Source organism: Epinephelus moara, chromosome 19 (genome assembly GCF_006386435.1).
Source record: "Epinephelus moara isolate mb chromosome 19, YSFRI_EMoa_1.0, whole genome shotgun sequence".
In the NCBI taxonomy this organism is placed as follows: domain Eukaryota; kingdom Metazoa; phylum Chordata; class Actinopteri; order Perciformes; family Serranidae; genus Epinephelus; species Epinephelus moara.
The window spans coordinates 29,748,646-29,767,676 of record NC_065524.1 but is presented as its reverse complement, the minus strand read 5'-3'; the positions used below and the strand labels follow the sequence as shown (position 1 = coordinate 29,767,676).

Below are 19,031 nucleotides of genomic sequence, written 5' to 3'. Positions count from 1 at the left end.
TCTGTAATAGAAGCTTTTATTTTGTAGCTTAAGAGATCAGATTGTGGAACAGACTTTTATTTTCAGTGTCACCATTGACTCCCCCGTGATTGATTTGTGCTCGGGGCGTGTGCGGTGCATCCTTGGTTGCATTGTGTTCGTTCTGATGAGGCAGCTGTGGGTCGTGTTTCCAGGCTCTGCATCACTGTTTGTCCTCTGATGGAAGGACAGAGCAGACTGCCAGAGCTTAGTCACCGCCGCTCAGAGAGTCTGCTGAAGCTGCACGTTGGCTCCCAGCACGTTGTCACATACAGAGAGAGGAACTGAAACTCAAAAATGTGAAGATTATCCTGATTTAGAACTTCTGCTGTCGTTTAAAACGGTCTGAACAAAAAGATCTGGTGCAAAAATTGGATAAAAAAATATTATTATAAATCTCGGCTGTTGATTTAAACTATTTTAAGTAGAGATCCAGGAAGCTTGTGCACTTCATGCACCCTCAGAACAATTAAATCTGCGCTTTACGTATGACATTTTAAACAATTAACAGCACTGAACTAAGTGGAAACATCACAAGGTCACAGAGGAACATGTTTTGTTTGTTTCCTGGTGTTGATGAGCAAACAGATGCTGTAAAATGAGACAAGCAGGGCTGTGGGTGCTTGTGTGTGTGCATTTGTGTCTTTGGTCCATTGGCCCATTGATTTATCAGTGTAACCATGGCAACCACTAAATGCATTAGCAGTTAACCTTCTCAGATAACCTAATTAAAGGAAGCCGGACTGCCGACTGTCCTGCAGACCTTATAACGCTGTCAGAGACGATCTGCCTGAGGGGATGTTTTATATTTATAGTTTGCTCTTTTTAATATTTGCATCAAGAGAGAATCGGCCGACCAAAATCATTGATAAAATAAACCATAACCTTGGATTAATGCTTGTACTACAGTAAAGGTTTTGAATATGAATAGCGGAGGTTGGAACAGGAAGCAAAGCGCTGTCAGCTGAAGTGTGTAAAAATCTAAATCTGCCATAATTACACAGGAAGAGCGCCGACTCAGCCGACTCTTTTGTGCCTTCGTGATTGGCTCACAGATGCTGTTCATGTGTCAGTTTGTCTTCCTCATGACAAAGCTGACGCAGGAAGACAATAACACGTCTGTTTGTACTCTGTCATTTTAACAATCGCTGTCAGAGGATTCGACAGGAAGAAAAAAAACTCGGAAACCCGCCTCTCCAGCTGAAAAGGTCGTCGATTCTTCACTTGTGAACTGATACAAAAGGTTCTGCTGATGTGCCTCTGAGTGTTTGAGCTCGCTGTGGTTTGAAAACTCGATGACAAATAAAAAAAAGTGACAGTTCGTGGTAGTTAGTGGTTGAAGTCACCTTGCTATCATGTGTGCTAACATGTTGTTAACCTGCCTCACTGTGGCTACCGTGGCTACCATGGCTAACATGACATCACTGCGGTTTGTTGACAACAATGGGCCGATCTGATCTGCTCAGATGTGGGCAGAGCCAACTAGACTTTGTGATTAATAGTTGTACAGTGCATTGTTTGGACACTATAGTGTTATCTCAGTATAATGGACTGTCTGTCTCTGTAGTTATTTGTGTTCCTGGGCTTCAACCACTGAGCTCAACATCGTGATTTAAAAGCTCCTCCACAACAAACCTGGGGTGTGGGTTTGCGGTGGCACTATTGGCATTCATGGCCTGGAAACAGTTCTGATTTATCTACCAGATGAACTGCAGGCTGCCAGATGTGTAATGTGGTACCTCTTTTACTGACCAAGTTTGTCGCCGCCATCATGAAGATTTACAATCATCACTGACAGATATCTACTGGGCGGACTGATGTTTTGTCTTTTTTTTTAAATTCACTGGTATATAAATATCACTGGTTCCTACAGGCAGGTTAAAATGACGAAGAGCTCTGTCCTTGTCTCAGTCCTTAATCCTGACAACTGTGCTACTGTCTTGCATAAAGTTGCTGGTTCACGGCTCGGATCGGGTTGGATTAAGGATGTTCCAGACGATTAATTGTCCTTATGTTTAAACAGATGTTAAACTTAGAGTTTGGGACAAGTCTGAAAGTAAGAAAACACTCAGAAAACAGTCAAAATTGAGAACAACTTAATCTACAAGGTTAAGCGAAAAGAGCCATTTGAAGTATTTTATCACATTTTTCAGTAACCAAATTGTGCTTTAAATGCACCTGAATAGGTCACACTTTGCACCGTGCATTATGAACACTGCACATTATTCTACAAAACATGATGGCAACTCAGGAAATAAAAGTTATCAAATAAATATTGATTAAAAAGCAGTATTCTTTGGAAATACAAATCTTAAGGAAACATGCCTGATTATTGCAGCTGTATTTTTATTGGGTGAACGCAGTTGCATAAAGTGACAATAATTTTAATAAAAAGTTTAACTGACCAGTGTTTCTGGTGTGGACTAGCGAGGGTGGTAACGTTTAATCAACTAGTTGACTTATCATTGGCATCCCTAGTTCAGGTGGCTGATATCATCGTCCATTGTGATGTTTCACTAGCCCCTTTTAGATAGGAGTTGTGCAAATTTGCAGGAAAGCCCAATCAGTCTTTTTTCAGCATTGGCAGTATAAAAACAAAATCGGGGAGTGCGGCAAAATGCCGCCTAATACAGAATGTGCCTTTTTCGGGGCAATGGGGGGCGTGAGCAAGTAACAAAACGTGTAGCTCAGCGTGTGACGTAAACAGTGATGTGGGAGGGAAGCCGCGGCTGGTCAGTCCTTCGGCGATTCTCTCGTAAGTCGGCCCCTTCCTCACCGTCCGTCATCTGACGGTTAATGGCCTCTTCGTTTGCGAGGGCAAGGAAGCTGCACAATTCTTTGTCTCCTCAGTTGCTCATCTTCACAGTGTCTGTCAGGTTTGCGTTTCCCTCTTGCTACTGGCTGCTCGCTAATTCCTGCTATAAGCTGTTTCCTGTTTATCCACCGCCAGTGGGTCGCACAAGCGGCGTCATCAACAGCTCCTCCCGTTGCGGAAGCGTGCCTCAGTCTGTTTAAACTGAAAAGGTTCCGCCAATATGACTACCCTACGAGGCGGGAAATTGGGCACCTTGGATCAACTCGCCAATCCGGCTCTGTGTGTCTAAACGCTCGCAGCTTGTCAGCAAAATGGCCCAACATTCGCGGAAAATCAGGCAATGTAAAAGGGGCTTACGTGGACATTTTCGTATGCCAAGTCAGTAGGCAAATTTGCGAATCATAGGTTAGTGAAGGAGTCACCCACCCTACTCTCCTTATGAGAGACAGAGTAGGCGGATAATTCCGTTGCTATCCTTGGATTCACAAATTCACATTTAGTAGACATCGCCCATCCCTACTCTGGTAGCACAAACGGTCGCAGCACAATCAGGGATTATTTTCTTTTGCAAGGTTTTTCTGTTGCCGTGGCTGTTTGTTGTTTGTCACTGATATACCGCCCCCACTGCTCATTGGATTGTTGGCATATAATGGACGTGTCGTGTTACATTTTAATGATGCACACAACCAACCCTCTGAAGGAACACAGGATACCTGGTGTTGCTTTTTGACTGTTACATGAAGATTCCTGTTTTTCGTTGTGTTTCTGATGAATGCCTTTATTCTTCATGAGTCACACTAGAGCAGGAGCCTCTGCTGAGAAGAGATGAATAAATCAGAACATGCTGAAGATGAATGCATCGCTGCAAATTAATTTGCAGGAGAAGTGTTTTAATGATAAAAGTGTGAGCATGAATTGATAGCCGACATCTGCACTGCGACAGGACGGTAGGGACAGATCCAGCATCTGTTCAGTTACTTCCTGTTCCTCTCCTGTGCTGAGACTCTGCCGCCGGCTGTGGACAGCAGCGATTTGAGCTCCAGCCCGCCGACGTTGAGCCACTGTGTTTGATGCTGTTGGAGTTTGATGGTGTCGGGTCAGATAACTGCTGCTGCCCTACATGGCTCTGAGTGGCCTACATAACACTGCAGAGAGGAGGGTGTGATGGATGACTTTCTCATCCAATACACACTCACATGGCCTGAATAGACATGGACACCTGTGTGTGTGTGTTTTCTTTAAGATGCACTCCAGTGAAGGTTGAAGCGACCTTGGACAGAACTGTATGTTATACAGAAGGTTGAAATCTGATGCATCTGTTGGAGACCCTGAAATGGGAGACTCAAGTGGTCGACTGGTCATCGATTTGTTGGCCTGATGGTCGATCTCCAGCTCCTCAGGTCCACGTGTGTCCCTGAGCCAAGATGCTTAAGTTCAAACTGTATATGCAGGAAAAAATGTAGCTCTCTCTATCTCTCTTAGTTTTTTTTTCCACATAAGAGTTTGAGTCTTTGAACTAGGTTTGGCAGGACGTTCACGTAAAACAGTAAACAATCCAAGTCAACCGTCAAAGCTAATGCAGGCTAAGTGTGCTTACGACAGATCAGAAATGTGCAAAAACATTTTTTTTGCCAACACTCGTTCGGTCAGAAGAGACTCGTTGTGAGAGAAAAGAATATTTATTTGGATGGAAGGTTTGGATGTGAAGGGGAGTGGACTTTTGATGAGCTCATCTTGGGCTTTGGATGAGGTGACTGGAGGTGAATGGGGTGGAGGAGGGTGCGACGATTCAGCCTAAAATGACAGCTGACAGGAGCAGAGAGGAGAACAGATTTAAAGTTTGGCTGAAGGAGATTGTAGCAAAGTTTAATTGGCTAACCAAGAGAGGGAACACCTATGGTCAGCTGTTTGGAGGAAGTGGCGGGAGTGGGATAGAGAGAGAGGGAATTGTGAAAGTCTTCCTGGTTGAACATAGGCTGAGCTTCTTGTATCAAACAAAAGCCAGAGATTGTATCTTAAGTTTCTGTGAGCTGTAAATTCACCACTTCCAAGCAGAAGGCAGAAGATGACGTTATCTCAGGGCCTGACTGGGCAAAGCCTCTCTTCCTCTGGGCAGCTGCCTCCGTCTCACTCAGACTCACCTTGGCTCTGGGTCTGCAGCTGCCTTTACTGGAGAGCAGCTGGAAAGCAAGGAGTGCTCACTCTGCAGCTAAAACAAGGACCGAAACATCCTGAAATCTCAGGCGGCAGAGGGGACAGGGCTACCATAGATGGACACCTTTCTGTACTAATATATCTTAGACCACCAGGCCACAAAGATGGAAACAAAGCCAAGACCACACAACCGAGAAAAAAAAAAAAAAAAAAAGATCTGGAAATAGAAGTATTTGGAATATGTGTGAGCTGATATCTAGTGTTTTCCCACCTGTACACACTGATACTGATAAAGTAAGAATGTTAGTACATGAAACTTTTCTGGCAAACAGTTTCTATGTGAAGACAATAGAGTGTATAAATCGGAGACTTTGTTCATTTGACAGCTGTAATTTTACTAAAGTGGTGCTCAGAAAACATGATGGATCACTGCTTTGAGCTGAGTCTGTAGCACAGGGTGAACGCAGTCACAGCTGCCTTAATTTTTTTTGAAACGTCTGAAAGGCTTTATGTGTATAAAACCTTTTTTTTTAAATCCACATGAGCACACCTGTGTCTGCTTTTGTTACGCCTGAAAACGTGACACTTCAGAAGCACACTGATTTTTTTTTTTTCCTTACAAAGTACTGCAAGGTTACTTCTGCAAATCGGACTGTGTAGGTGTGTCTGTGTGCTGTTGTGCAGTTAATGGAGAGCTCAGGGTGAGATCTGTGGCTGCAGAGCGGCGGCAGCAGCAGAAGCAGTGTGCAGGCGGCTCGTCCTGCGTGGGAGTTTGAACGCTGCTCAGGACTCTGCAGGGTTTCTGTTGCCATGGTGCACAATGGTGCACAATTGATACTTGAATTGTAATAATGTCAAGAACAGAAAAAGTACAGAGGATTGAAGACGCACACACGCTGACAGATGTATGTTTTTCCATCTGTACATGTGACATAACATCTCTGCTGCAGCGTCACTCAGCTCTTTATTTCATACAGCATTTACATGTCGCTGTGGAGAGACTCTGTTTCCTCCTCTTCATTTCAGATGGAAGTCTTTTACTTTTCTCCTTCACAGCTATAGTTTGGTTTATTCAGTCCATCATTGCCTTTAATTTCTGGTCCGTTTCATGTTCACATTGACTTGTTTCAAAGAAGAGCTGTTGGCATGAGGTCACACAGCCTGGCAGCTAGCTCAGTGATCCTTTCAGCCTGCATCATCAGCTTAACATGGACCCAAAAAATCACCAGGATGCTCAAAATCCGGTGATTGACAGCAGGTCATGATGATGCGTTACTGAAACTGATGTGAGTAACTGATTATGAAAATGAACAGTGTTTTTTAAAGGCCCAGAAACACCGAACCGATGTCAAAGGCCGACTGTTGCCTCACCTCATGCTCCCTGTTCCTCGGCCAAAAAGTAACCAAACAAAGACGACAGCTAACGGCCAACTAGCATGTACGTTCTGCACCTGCGAGAGAGTCAAGAGCTCTCCATGGCAGCAGGTGTCGGTAATCTGTGTTTATCATTTAAAAATGGGAAACCAGAAGACCGATTGGACGATTCAAGATGCCAGTTAGCCAGTAAGCACTATTGCAGCTTCCAAATAAGTTCAATAAATAATTCTTCTCTCCTCCAGATGTTCAGTGTTCATATCTCAGTGTTGCTGCTGCAGCGTCTCCTCAGTGCAAACTGTCTCTTTAACTAGGCTTCAGTGTCAGTTAAGTTTTTCTTTCCTACTGAAGCTCCAGCCGAGAGGCTTTGTGCCTCTGTCGGCAGCTTGACGAGTGGGCTCCGACACAATGCGAGCTGGGACAGCGGTAACCATGGAGATGTGTGGTTTTGACTCGATAATGTCCGTCTTTCATTGTCGACTCAAAGGGAGAGAAGGAGAAAAGATGCAACATAATTCACTGCTGATAATAACTGAATATTTGTGAGAGAAGGTTATGGGACGTTTAGGCTGCAGCTACTTCAGCAAAACTTAAGTAGGACAGTGTTACATTTACCAAACTTAAACACTGTGCTGCTGTTTGTTTTTACACATTAAACATGAATTTCGATTATCTTTCTATAAATAATACTGTACTATAACATTAGGACCAACTCGCTCTGTAATACAGACAATGATGTTTCTTTCTTTCCACATGTCCTTAAGCTTCAGTTTTTTTAGCCATAGCACAATAATATATATGTAACCATCAAGTACATATTTAACCCTGTGAATCCTGGATAGACATCAGTTTTCTTGTGCTGCATTCAGACGCCTCTCACAAGCATTTAACCCTGTAAAAGCTGAGCGAATTGTTTTGATTTTGTTCAGAAATGTGCAAAAAAAGGCAATGAGCAACTTGGCAAGATGCACAGCAAATTTAAAAAAAAAAAAGAAAGAAAAAAAAAATGACAATAAAAATAACCCGAAAAAGAAAAGACAGAGAGAGGGGGGATTTTTTTTTTTTAGAAAATTATAAAAAATAAAAAAAATCCCTCAAAAATGTTTTTATAATTATATTTTTAAAAATTATGTGACAGAAAAAATCAGTCTTTTTCTCTCCATATGTCTGTATTTAGCACTGTTTTTTCTTTGTTTGTTTATTGTTTTTTACTTTTCTTTTTTGCTGTTTTCAGAAAATTTTCTTGTAACGTTCACCAATTTCTTGCAAATTTTCAGGTCATTTTTTTGTGAAGTTGCTCATTGCCTGTTCTTGAAAGGAATAAGTCCAATTTGCTCAGGTTACAAAGGATTAAGGGCATTAAACAAATCAGCTGGAAACATTAAGAAGTCAACCAACTCAGACTTTAAACATTAGTTTATGCTTAAGCTGTTTTGACGATACTAGAATTTTTAACTCTGTTACAGTACCTTGGAAAATAGTGATATTTGATACCATTTTTATACCATGTGGAAAATTAACATTGAAAGCATGAAATGCAACTTTTTTATTCAAAGATAAATATATTACGGAGCTTTAACATGACGACAAGTTTTCTTTTCCTGGTTAGTAGCAGAGAACAGCCGAATGACTGCAGTTCAATCAGGAGAGACAGAAGAATGAAGTAAAGATAATATTTAATATTAGTGCACAGATTAACAGATGATTTGTGCTGATTAAGATTTAACAGAAGTGCTTTGGTGCTTGGACACCAGAGGGAGATATTTTGTGATCGAGGAACATCTGATCGGCAGCAAGATAAATCCCCCCATGGAGTCCAGACACTGGTGGTGGTGGCTGATGACTCTGAGGCTGCTGAGGCGGATGAGGCTGATGAATCTGTAAAGACTCGGTGGTGATGGGGAGCCGACAAAATCCATGGTCATCGTCTAGTAATACTTTAGTGTGAAAGCAAAGACTTGTTTCAAAAACTGCTGTGGTTTATGATGCTGACGCTGTTATTATCATAAACTGCATAGGTATATGTAGAGGCTTGACATCCATAGCAACAGTAACTAAGGGGGTCAGGAGGGTCAGCTGTGGCCCTGGAACATATGTGTTTATGTGCTGACAGAATGAGAGAAGCAGGGAAATAAAGAGACGTGGCAGTTGACAGCTTTCATCAGAGAGCGAGAGCTTTAATAAGAGCTGATTGTAGTGAAGGATGCTGGGAGGTGAGAGAGGTGGGAGGAGGACGTGGGCGAGAGATGGAGAGGAGAGAAGAGATCCATGTGATGGTGAATGGAAAAAATGGGCTGAAACCGACAGTTTCATTCTCATGTGATATCCCGATTATTTGTCGATTAATGGCTTTATCCATAAAATGTTTTTAAAAAAATGTTTGTTTAAATTTTAAGTGACTTTTTCAAATGTACTTTTTTATTACAGTCCAAAACTAAATGATTCAGTTTACCATCATGACAAAGACATGCAGCAAATCCTAATCCTAATCATAAATCAAAACTGTTGCAGATATTAACGTTCGCCAGATGAATCAGTGACTAATCGTTTCAGCTTTAAAGTATTATGTTTTAAATGTCACTGGGAGACTGACGCTTTCTCTCCTCTCAGTTTCTCTTCTTTTATGTCTCCATCTATCATCCTGTCGTCTCTGTCTCTCTCTATTTCCGTCCTTCCTGTTTTCACCCAGCATCATTACTGTCTCTCCTCCGTTATCTCTCCATTCTCTCCATCTCTTTCTCTTTCTTTTTTCTATAAATATCCCTCCTGAGGAGTCGCACTTCTTCTGGTTTTACCACACAGGCAGACACAATAACAGGTCATTTGCTCCTCTCTCCCCTCCTGTCCCATTTATCTCCACGCTCTCGTGCCCTTCGTCCTGTCTGTGCATGATGACATCATGCTTTCAGGTCGAGCGTCGCCTCAAACTTCTGCAGTCCTGCATCTGTATGTGTGGCAACTGCGGAATTTAACTGTGCTGCAGTAAGCAGTCGGTCAACAGAAATTTTGTCTGTATGTCTACAGGTTTTGAACACAGGGCGTATACAGTATGAATAGATAGATAAAGTTAAATAAAATATTGTTCTAATTAAATAAATCGAAGTGGAACCACTGGTGCTTTGATTTTGAAGCACCTGGCTCGTCTCACGCCGGAAGTGTTATTGCTTTTACTGTTAACTTGAAGATTCTGGACGACAGTCGGATGTTAGCAGTTAGCACAAAGTTAAACTGTTGCTGCGGTGCCTTTTAAACGTGAGGATTTACTTACTAACAGCGGTCTAGTTAATATATTGATAGTATTTGCAAGTTGCACTGGTGCTCCATGGTAATAAAATGCGACTAAATAGTAGTGGCCTGGAGCTTTGCAGACACAAAACACATGCTTCCTCTGCTCACGCTATCGTTAATCTCATTAAGTTGAACTGTCACTGCAGTACTATTAAATGTGATGATTCATTCACTGTAAGCTGGAAACAAACTTACAGCTCTTCAGTTCATATATTGATAGTCATTGCAAGTCACAGTGGTGCTCCATGGTTGCAAAATGTGACTAAATTGTAGTAGTCTGGATCCCTGCAGTTCGTATTCTCACACACTGTTGCTCGAGAGACTGATCTGGATCCACGGGTGAGTGTGTGTGACGTATCATGTTTGTGAGGCTTTCTTTATGTGTGTCTGTGAGAGGGAGAGAACCAAAGCAAGTCTCATGCCGGTGGGTTAAAAAATGGCGTGACAATTTATACTTGATGTTTGCGATAGTGATTTTATACATCCCACATGGAACAAGCCACGACATATTGACTATATTCAATATATTAGCCACCCCTAGCCTCAAACATCGGAGATAATGATGTTCTCAGGCAGCGTAAGTTACACCGAATCTAAAAATTGTGCACCATGTCATGTGTTTCGAGTTGGTGGTGACCAAAAACAGAGCTATAACTGAGTGAATATTGGACATACAGTCATCAGTTGGACAAAAAACACCACTCCAGATTAATGATCATGTTGCTCTGCGTCTGCTGGATTGGTAAATATCAACTAAAACACTATCAGATGTTTTTTTCTTCTGCAGCTTTAAGATGTTTATGAAGCAAACGTTTTCTGGTTCCAGCTTCAGCAGTGTGATGATTTGCAGCTTTTCTCTGTTTTATGTCTTTGTTAAGTTAATATCTGTGTGTGTTGGACTGTTGGCCAGAGAAAAAAGTGTACATGAAGATGCAATATTTAGCTTTGGGGAACTGTGATGGATGTTTTTCAGCATTTACTGACATTTTATTGACCAAAAGAAAAATAAAAAATAAAAAAAAATAATTGATCAGTCAGTGTGTTGGTTTCAGCCGTGATAGAACACAGAAAGAATCGCTCGTCTTGCTGTCCTGACGTGACACACTTTCTAAAAACTCTGTCTCTCTTTCTCTCTGCGTGTGTTGTCATGACTCCATGGCTGGTGTGTGTGTCTATGTGTCTGTGTGCTTTATCGCTTCTGAATGAGTGCACATTGTGTTAGCTTCACTCTGGCAACACACACACATGCACACACACACACACACTGTCAGGGTCCCAGTGGCGGCGTATTTTTAGCGTAGCAACACAAGCAGCTCCAGCCTCACTGGTTGTTGAGCTGCAAGTGGGTGGCAGGCAGCACACACACACACACACACACACACACACACACACACACACACACACACACACACAGAGGATATCAGTGCGTATCTCTGCGTCTGTTCCGAGAAACAGAGTTTGGCTCTGCAGACGCTCCTCTGATGCAAAACCAATCTGATTGGTTGAGTGAAACATCAGTGGGCGGGGCCAGAGAACACACTGTGACGTGATGCAGACTAGTGCCAATACACAGAGTTTGAATTCGTGGCTGGTAGCAGCAGCAGGCAGTCAGTAAACAGATTTGTCACAACTACAATTCTGCAACTATAATTTTCTGTAGTTGATTGGTCTACTGATTATTGTCTTCAAAACAGAAAACAGAAAATGTCCATCATACTTACATGTCTTGTTTTTATCTGACCAACAGTTCAAAACACTCATATGTTAATTTTTCTTTAATGCGAAGACCAACAATAGCATCAAATTTTCACATTTGAGAAGCTGGATCTGTCAGATATTAAGAATTTTTGTATGAAAAAAAGTTGATTTGCCGAAAGGTTTTCTGTCGATTAACTCATTGTTACAGTTTGAATAAGTACAAGATAAGAACAGATCCTCGTCACAAGTTCTCGGGGACAACTTGCAGTTGTTTTTTTGCTTCCTGGCAGGAGGCATCATGTTTTCATGTTGTCTGTCCCCGTTAGGGACCAAGCAGTGAGGCAACAATGACGCAGGAGTTGTTGACAAAAAAAGCGTGGGTTTTTATTTACCAGAAAAATGCATGAAAATTTACAAACCAAGAAATTAATAACTAGGCCTATAAAAGAGGTCAACATAACATTATTATACTCAATATTCTAACTAAACAAAGTGTTGACTTGTCAAAATGACAGGTGAGGGAGCATATATAGTGGCTTGGCCAAACCAAATAATATACAAGGGGAACCAAAATGAACGGCAACCACAACTAAACACAAAGCAAAACTAAATAAACCTAAATCTAAGTAAAAGCAAAGAAACAGATTCTAAATCAAACCAACTGTGTGATGTGAGTTGTTCAGGTATGGTTGACGCAACATCTCAAGGCTTTGACAGAATTTCTTCAGATATGGCACAAACATCCACTTGGAATTAACTATGATCTGATTATATTTGGTCAGTCAAAGGTCAAGGTCATTGTGACGTTTCATCCCTTTCATTTTTGTAAACGTGATATCTCAAGAACACCTTGAGGGAATTCTGTTCAAATTTGGCACAAACATCCACTGGGACTCAAATATGAACCAATTAGATTTTGTCAGTCAAAGGTCAAGGTCATTGTGAGCTTACATCCCATCTTGTTTTGGTGAAAGTGATATCTCAGCAACATGTTGAGGGAATTTCTTCAAATTTGGCACAAACATTCAGTCAGACTCAACGATGAACTGATTAGATTTTGATGGTCAAAGGTTACTGCGTCCTCAAAAAAACAAGTTTGAAGTCATGGACTTATTATTACAACATTTCGAATAAATATTTCACACAAAAGGATAAACTGATGCCATTTTATATCCAAAAGGTCAAAGGTCAGCTTCACTGTCATCCATGGCATCTATGTTTTAGAATTTGGAGCTTCTTTACAGCAACATCCATGTTTGAAGCATTTGCATCTGTCATGACTTCATATGAGTGTGGGCAGACATGGATGTAAACTCTAATTTGACTGGTTTGCGGAGGCATACAAACACGAGGCAGTATGCTGCCTTTATGTCCATACCACTAAATTACTTGGAACATTTAATTCAGGCGTGTAAATACAGACAGTGCAGGCAGTGTGGTTGTGCTGGGGCCACCTGGAAATACACTCATGTTCAAAAAACTCGCATTCAACCAAGAATGGTGCCATTTTCTATATATATATATATATGCCCTCAAAAAGGCAAACACATCTCCATCATAGTTTTCTGTTTTTGTTTAACAGTATCAATGTATAAGAAACTTAAATGCTTATTCTACATAAACTAAAAACTACTTTTTTGTAGTTTATGTCATATGTAATGATGATGGCTGGGTAACATGTATGCTGATGTTCAATATCAAGTCAAGTTTAATTATGTAACAAGACAACTCGATTTACAGCAGCTAATTTAGATGCAAAATCTCTTAAGACTGACAAGCTGGGCACGTCTGCAAGTGGATATAACATAAAAGCAGCAGTAAGACATATATATATATATATATATATATATATAAATATATATACGCCTAAAACTCTCTGTGTGCTTCATAAATAGTAACGAGGGCACACTAGGGCCCGACATAATAGCAACACTGGGGCTCATTGTAACTACCTTACGCCACTGATTTAATTTATTATGTTTCAGGGATACATGTAACTTAAGTGACTGAAGTGAAGTGTTTGTGGTTGAAAACATGGTGGTGAATCTTGATTTCAGATTGACATCAGCTTTTAGAGACTGCTGATGAGATTCAGAGTTCTTTCAGCTGACCACGACATGTTAACGACAGACGGAAACATCTTGAGGCTGAGCTGTGACTGTTTGTCTGTCTGTCTGATGTGAAGTGTCTCTGAGCTGCTGCTGTGGTGTCTTTGTGCCGAGTCATGGTGCCGTTTGCTGACTGCAGGATCCAAACAGACTCCTGGTGCTGAGTCGTGCTGCTGACTCTCTTGTTTACCTGCTCTGTTTGTTCCGACTCCTTCAGCGACAGCGAACACGCCGACTGCAGTTTAAAAAGCAGTCGATAAGAAGTGCGTCACACTTTTCACTGAGAACAGCCCATCAACTGCTGCAGAATAAAAAAACACTGATTTAATGATGAAACTGATCAAGAATTGAATTAACCTATAATTTAGAATAAATTGAATGAATATAGATTTATTACAATTTGCTGAGCAACAGAATTATTTAAAAGTGCAACATTTTTTGTACAAAGGTGTGCAAAGGCTTGAAGGAAAATTTAGAGTGGACATTAATTTACAGATTCTTCAATTATTATAATTTATAAGCTCTCTTTCCAGGTCATTTTCTTGTTTGTTTGTTTTTAACTTTCTTTTTTTAACTAATTATTTTGCTTTCAATTTTTTCTTTTTACCAATTTCTTGATAATTGTTTGGGTCATGTCTTCTTTCGTTGCTCATTGCCTTCACGTGTTTTTAAAGAAATCAAGCCAATTTGCTCTCAGGTTTCAAATGATTATAATTTCATTAATTTATATTAATAATTGTTTCAACTATCATTTTGAAAGAGCTTTATAGCACAATAGTCTTCAGAAAATGTAAGAATTAAGGTTCTTTTTAGTGGCCATTTCGTACATAATGCTTAATGGATAGTAGATGTAATAAAGATGTTAGAAAGGGTTAAACAAGACAAAAAGCTGAGTGTCCAGACTTTAATGAGTCCGTCTCATCAGTCTTTCTCTCTCCCTGCAGCACTTCCAGAGTCGCTGCGTGCGGATGAAGCAGCAGAAACCAGTGTATCAGAAAAGCCTTTTAACTCTGCTGTTTTCAGTTTCTGCTTCACCTGCTGTCACCTCTCACTGTGCCTGCATCATTAATGTGGTGTGTGTGTGTAATTATGCATCAGGTTCCACATATGAGTGTAGAATATTAATTAACTGATAACCACAGTGATGATGAAGAGATCTGATGATTTGTTTCCATCATGCAACATCTGATACCTTTACTGCTCAGCTGTTTACTGCTTATTATAATATTTGATAACCTTTCTAACAGAGGTCTTAAGAAAGACTTAAATGGTTCCTAAACGCCTCACAGCTCTGAGGCGTGTGTGTGTGTGCGTGTGCGTGTGTGTGTGTGTGTGTGTGTGTGTTTCTCAGATCTTGCAGTAACGTGTTGTGGCCAGACGGAGGCACCATTCTCTCAGTTTACAATTAAACTCAGCAGATGAGGAAAAGGCTGCAACAACCTGCAGCCAATCACAGAGCAGAGTCACATGGTCACATGACACAACAGTGCAGGGCAGGCTGCTGCTGCTCTCTGATACACCTCGTGTTTTCATAGTTTTAGTCATTTCTCTTCAGTTTTACGTTTTAACAGAGTTAAATGTACTGCTTCTGAATCAGTTTAGATGCTTCACATTAAAAACAGTGTAATAACCAGAACAGTCTAAAAGAATAACATTAAAATAATGTAAGCAGACACGTGAGAGGACTCAGTGACAATGTAGAAACAAAAATAAGAGTTAAAGATAGTTCACCTGCGGAGATTTTCAATCGAAGTCAATAGTTTTTCCATTAAATATATGGAATATATGTTTATTATTCATGGAATCCCAATTAACCTCTTATAAATTTGAACAGCTACCAAAAAAAGCCCTAAAACACGTTTCACTTTTTACACTTTGACGAGCTTTTTGACTCTCTGTGTAGAGCAGTGACTTTCAGACTATTATTTTTTCTATACAGTCACTTACTTTCTTGATTCTGGTCCCGGTCAGTTGTGTTTCCACCAGCAGTTGTCTTTTTCCAGAGAAAATCCTGAAGACCAAAATCCCTCAAAAACCTGTTATGATGTTTTGTCCTGGAAGCTCAAGGCAACGCCAGGTTTCTCTGATCCCAATTATTAAGACATATAAAGACAGAAATCCACCGTCAGCATTGTTCAGTGTTCTGTTTAGTTCTTCCTGGTATTATAGACGCCATGCAGAATTCATACAGCTGTAGTTAGAGACTGTATTTAAAGGATAACTTTGGCATTTGTCAATCTGGACCCTATTTCCCCGTGTAAATTGATCAAAGAGACCGATGTGAATTTTTGAAATTGGTCCAGTACTGAGAGAGCTGGTAGTGGCTGGCAGCCACAGAACCAGCTGCAATGGAAGCACACGGGGCAACTGAATATCGACACTGTATGTCAATTGAAAGTGGTTATTTTGACACAGAGCGGCTGAGATTGTTTTTATAAGTGTCTGAAGTGTGTCTTTACCTTTCATTTAATCCGGTCTGCTTGTTATTGCCTCATTAAGCACAAGTCTCTTTCTGAAACATCACAAGATGGAGGGAGTATGATAACCAGGGTTGTTAATAGAAAATGTATTTTAGTGTGATGATTTTACCTGATTTCAAATGTGTCTCAGACATTTGAATTTGATTGCTGCCGTTATTTGTGACGGAATACAATAACTAACATCACTGTCGTCATTCATAGCCAGTAGGTCTCTCCTTGATGTGTAGGAAAGACAAATGTAGTGTATGATAGCAAAGCATAAATCTATTTTTCCACCATGTACACACACTGTGGTAGAGATGATGTCAAGTTGTGTGTGGAAATTGTGAAGCTGAAGTCATTCTGTGGTCTGTACGTCTGTCATTTGATGATATCTGTCAGCTGCTGCGTGTGGGTTCTCTGTCCAAACTATTTGCTGTGTTTATATAAAATGTAAGATATATTATGTTGAACCGACACTGACTCCGCCTCTCTGTCTCTGTTTTAATCTCTGCAGGTTTTTGACAACTTCTCGGCCTGCCAGTCAGAGCCGGACTGAGAGTGTGTGCGCGCGCGTGTGTGAGGGTGTGTGTGTTTGAGGGTCCCGTCGCTAACGGCAGCAGGCACCAGGTGGAAGGACACGAAGGCAGTGGCATCGGCGGCGGCGGGGGCGGAGTCGCGGCGAGGTCAAGATGACGTCGGTAGCGGCGGAATTCGACCACATGGAGATCCAGCAGCAGTACAGCAGCGATGGCGTCAACAACCGCTGGGACGCCGACGACTGGGACAACGAGAACAGCTCGGCTCGCCTGTTTGAGCGCTCAAGAATCAAAGCCCTCGCAGGTAGGAGGACGGAAGAATGAATGAATGAATGTGTGATGGAGTTTTAGCTTTAACTTCAGCGCTTGCTGATGTTGGTTTTGAGCTTTGGAAGGTCAGACTGGTTCTGTTTGTTGTCCTGGCCAAGTTAACGTGATTTGATTATCGATGACTTGGCACAAGCCTGAATTTGAAGTTCTTCAAAGCTAGCAGTAACGTATCTGTAGCTGAGCAGCTGCATCAGGATCAAGACTTTCAGTGATGAACCCCAAACATAAATTTGTTCGTAGACGACTCCTCTCTTTATATCTGTTGTTGAGTCATTTAAACACGTTGTATTGAAATTATTAGGGCTGCCCTCGAATAGTTGACTAAACGATAGTCGACCAGAAAGCTCATTGGTCGACAAGATTTCATTGGTTGCTTAGTCGCAAAAAAACAACGACAAACAAACCAAAAAACGTGAAACTCTATCAGGAACTGCACCTTGTCGAAAAAAAAACAACCCTATATGACTGGATCATGTGGGATTTTTTTTTTGAAAGGACCGACACAGGAAGTGGCCACGCTCAGCAGTCAGACAGGAGTCAGGTTAATTTCCAGGGCTGGTACCTGCGGTTATTCCACAGGCTAGTTAATAACATGTCGGGCAGGAAATCCAAAGTGTGGGATCATTTTGAGAAGGTGAAGGACGAACCCAAGGTGATATGTAAACTCATCTTCATTGGTCGACTACAAACATGACGTATCATCTGAAACATGGAAGTAGCTACATGCCCATTAGCCCACAGCGTCATTAACAGGCGGCTCGCTCAGTGTATGACGTGCACTTGTAGATAAAATATAGGCCTATATTAATGAAGGTTCATTAGTACGGTTTTGTATTTCTCTGTAATGTAGCACAGTGTTAACAATGTTACTGATACTATTCTTTCTCACACCTTCAACTCAAACCACCAAAATATATCATTTAATAATTACATTAATATCATAAACATGCGGACAACTGGTCGACTAATGGCCCTAAATGATGACTACTGATCGACTAGGAAAATTCTTAGTCGTGGGGAAGCCCTAGAAATAATCACTCAGTGTTGGTTAACTTTGAGCCAGTTTAACTAATACTGGGTACATTGTCTACAGTTGACTTACTATTTTGTTGGAAATGTGTCAAACCATTTAATCTGTGTATTTTAATCTGCTTTGTGAGAGATTTTGTCTGGTTTTGTCTGGCAGCAGCTGTGCTCATGTGTCCTTAATTTTGAGTTTTAAGAACCAAACTAGCTGGATGAGGGTTTACAGGATCATTTTATCTGGCTAACAGCATGTAAGCATGGATTAGTTGAATCAGAGGTACATCAGATCTGTGACGTCGCTGTTGTTGTTGATTGAGAACTTGTATTGTTTGCTCTTGCTACATCCTGTGTGTGTTTTTGTGTTTACTCAGTGGGAGTCAAAATTGTTCCACAAACTGTGGGTTTGCAGACGTTGTGTCAACACAGAGAACAATGAAGCGTCTCAGAACACAAGTTAAACCATGAAAATTAAACAGTATGATGGAGAATGAAACTGGAAACTTTGCATTCGATGTTGCTTCTGTTTGTGATGGTGAACTCCTGTCTCTGGGCCCACGCAGTCTGGTGTTGAACCGTTTATGACTCAGTGAGTTCAGGCTGCTGGCTCTCGGCTTCATCACTCTGCAGGAGCCCTCCACTGTCACACCTGTTAGTAATCTGGCGTTAACGAGTGGTAACGAGGCTCATTAACGAGCTGCAAGCTGGAGGAGTTGGACACATCTGAGCCCTTTTACTTGTGCCAGTGCAACTGTTTCAAATCCGGATAAAATCCAGAAGAGATTTAGGATACTTTATCTGTGTATCTGTTTATCTGAATGTCTGTTTTCTGAGCCACGTGTAAATCACAGTCCAGTCCAGAGGGAGGCGCTGATGCACCTGAAGCTGTTTGACAAAAACTGTAGCAACAGTAAGAGTTAAGCTAACAACTGTCCATAACTTAACACAAACAAAAGAATATATGAACTACTAGTGAAACAAAAGTTTTGTCCTCTTCACAGCTTTTACTCAAATACATTATTCAGACATTGGGACAAAACCTTTTTTTTGGATGTTTGATTTTTACTCTTCAGTGAGGCTGGGAAAATATATTTTAAAAGATCAGTCTTGACTGTTAAACCTTGTGATGGGCCAACCTCCCAGTGACTGAATATTTCAGAGGTAAAATCAGATCTGTTAAAAGGTAATATGTTACTGCAGTAACGTGTTAGCCCCTCAACACTGG

The 19,031-nt window shown here is 41.1% G+C and overlaps 1 protein-coding gene across 1 annotated transcript in view; it reads left to right on the top strand.

Moving 5' to 3' along the window:
* The window catches only part of LOC126407261 (spectrin beta chain, non-erythrocytic 1), a 164,646-nt gene that overhangs the window by 37,572 nt on the left and 108,043 nt on the right, over positions 1-19,031 (top strand). The window contains exon 2 of the mRNA XM_050072025.1: positions 16,432-16,757. Coding sequence (XP_049927982.1) covers positions 16,607-16,757 — 151 coding nt within the window. The 5' untranslated portion in view covers positions 16,432-16,606. The remainder of the gene's footprint in view (positions 1-16,431; positions 16,758-19,031) is intronic.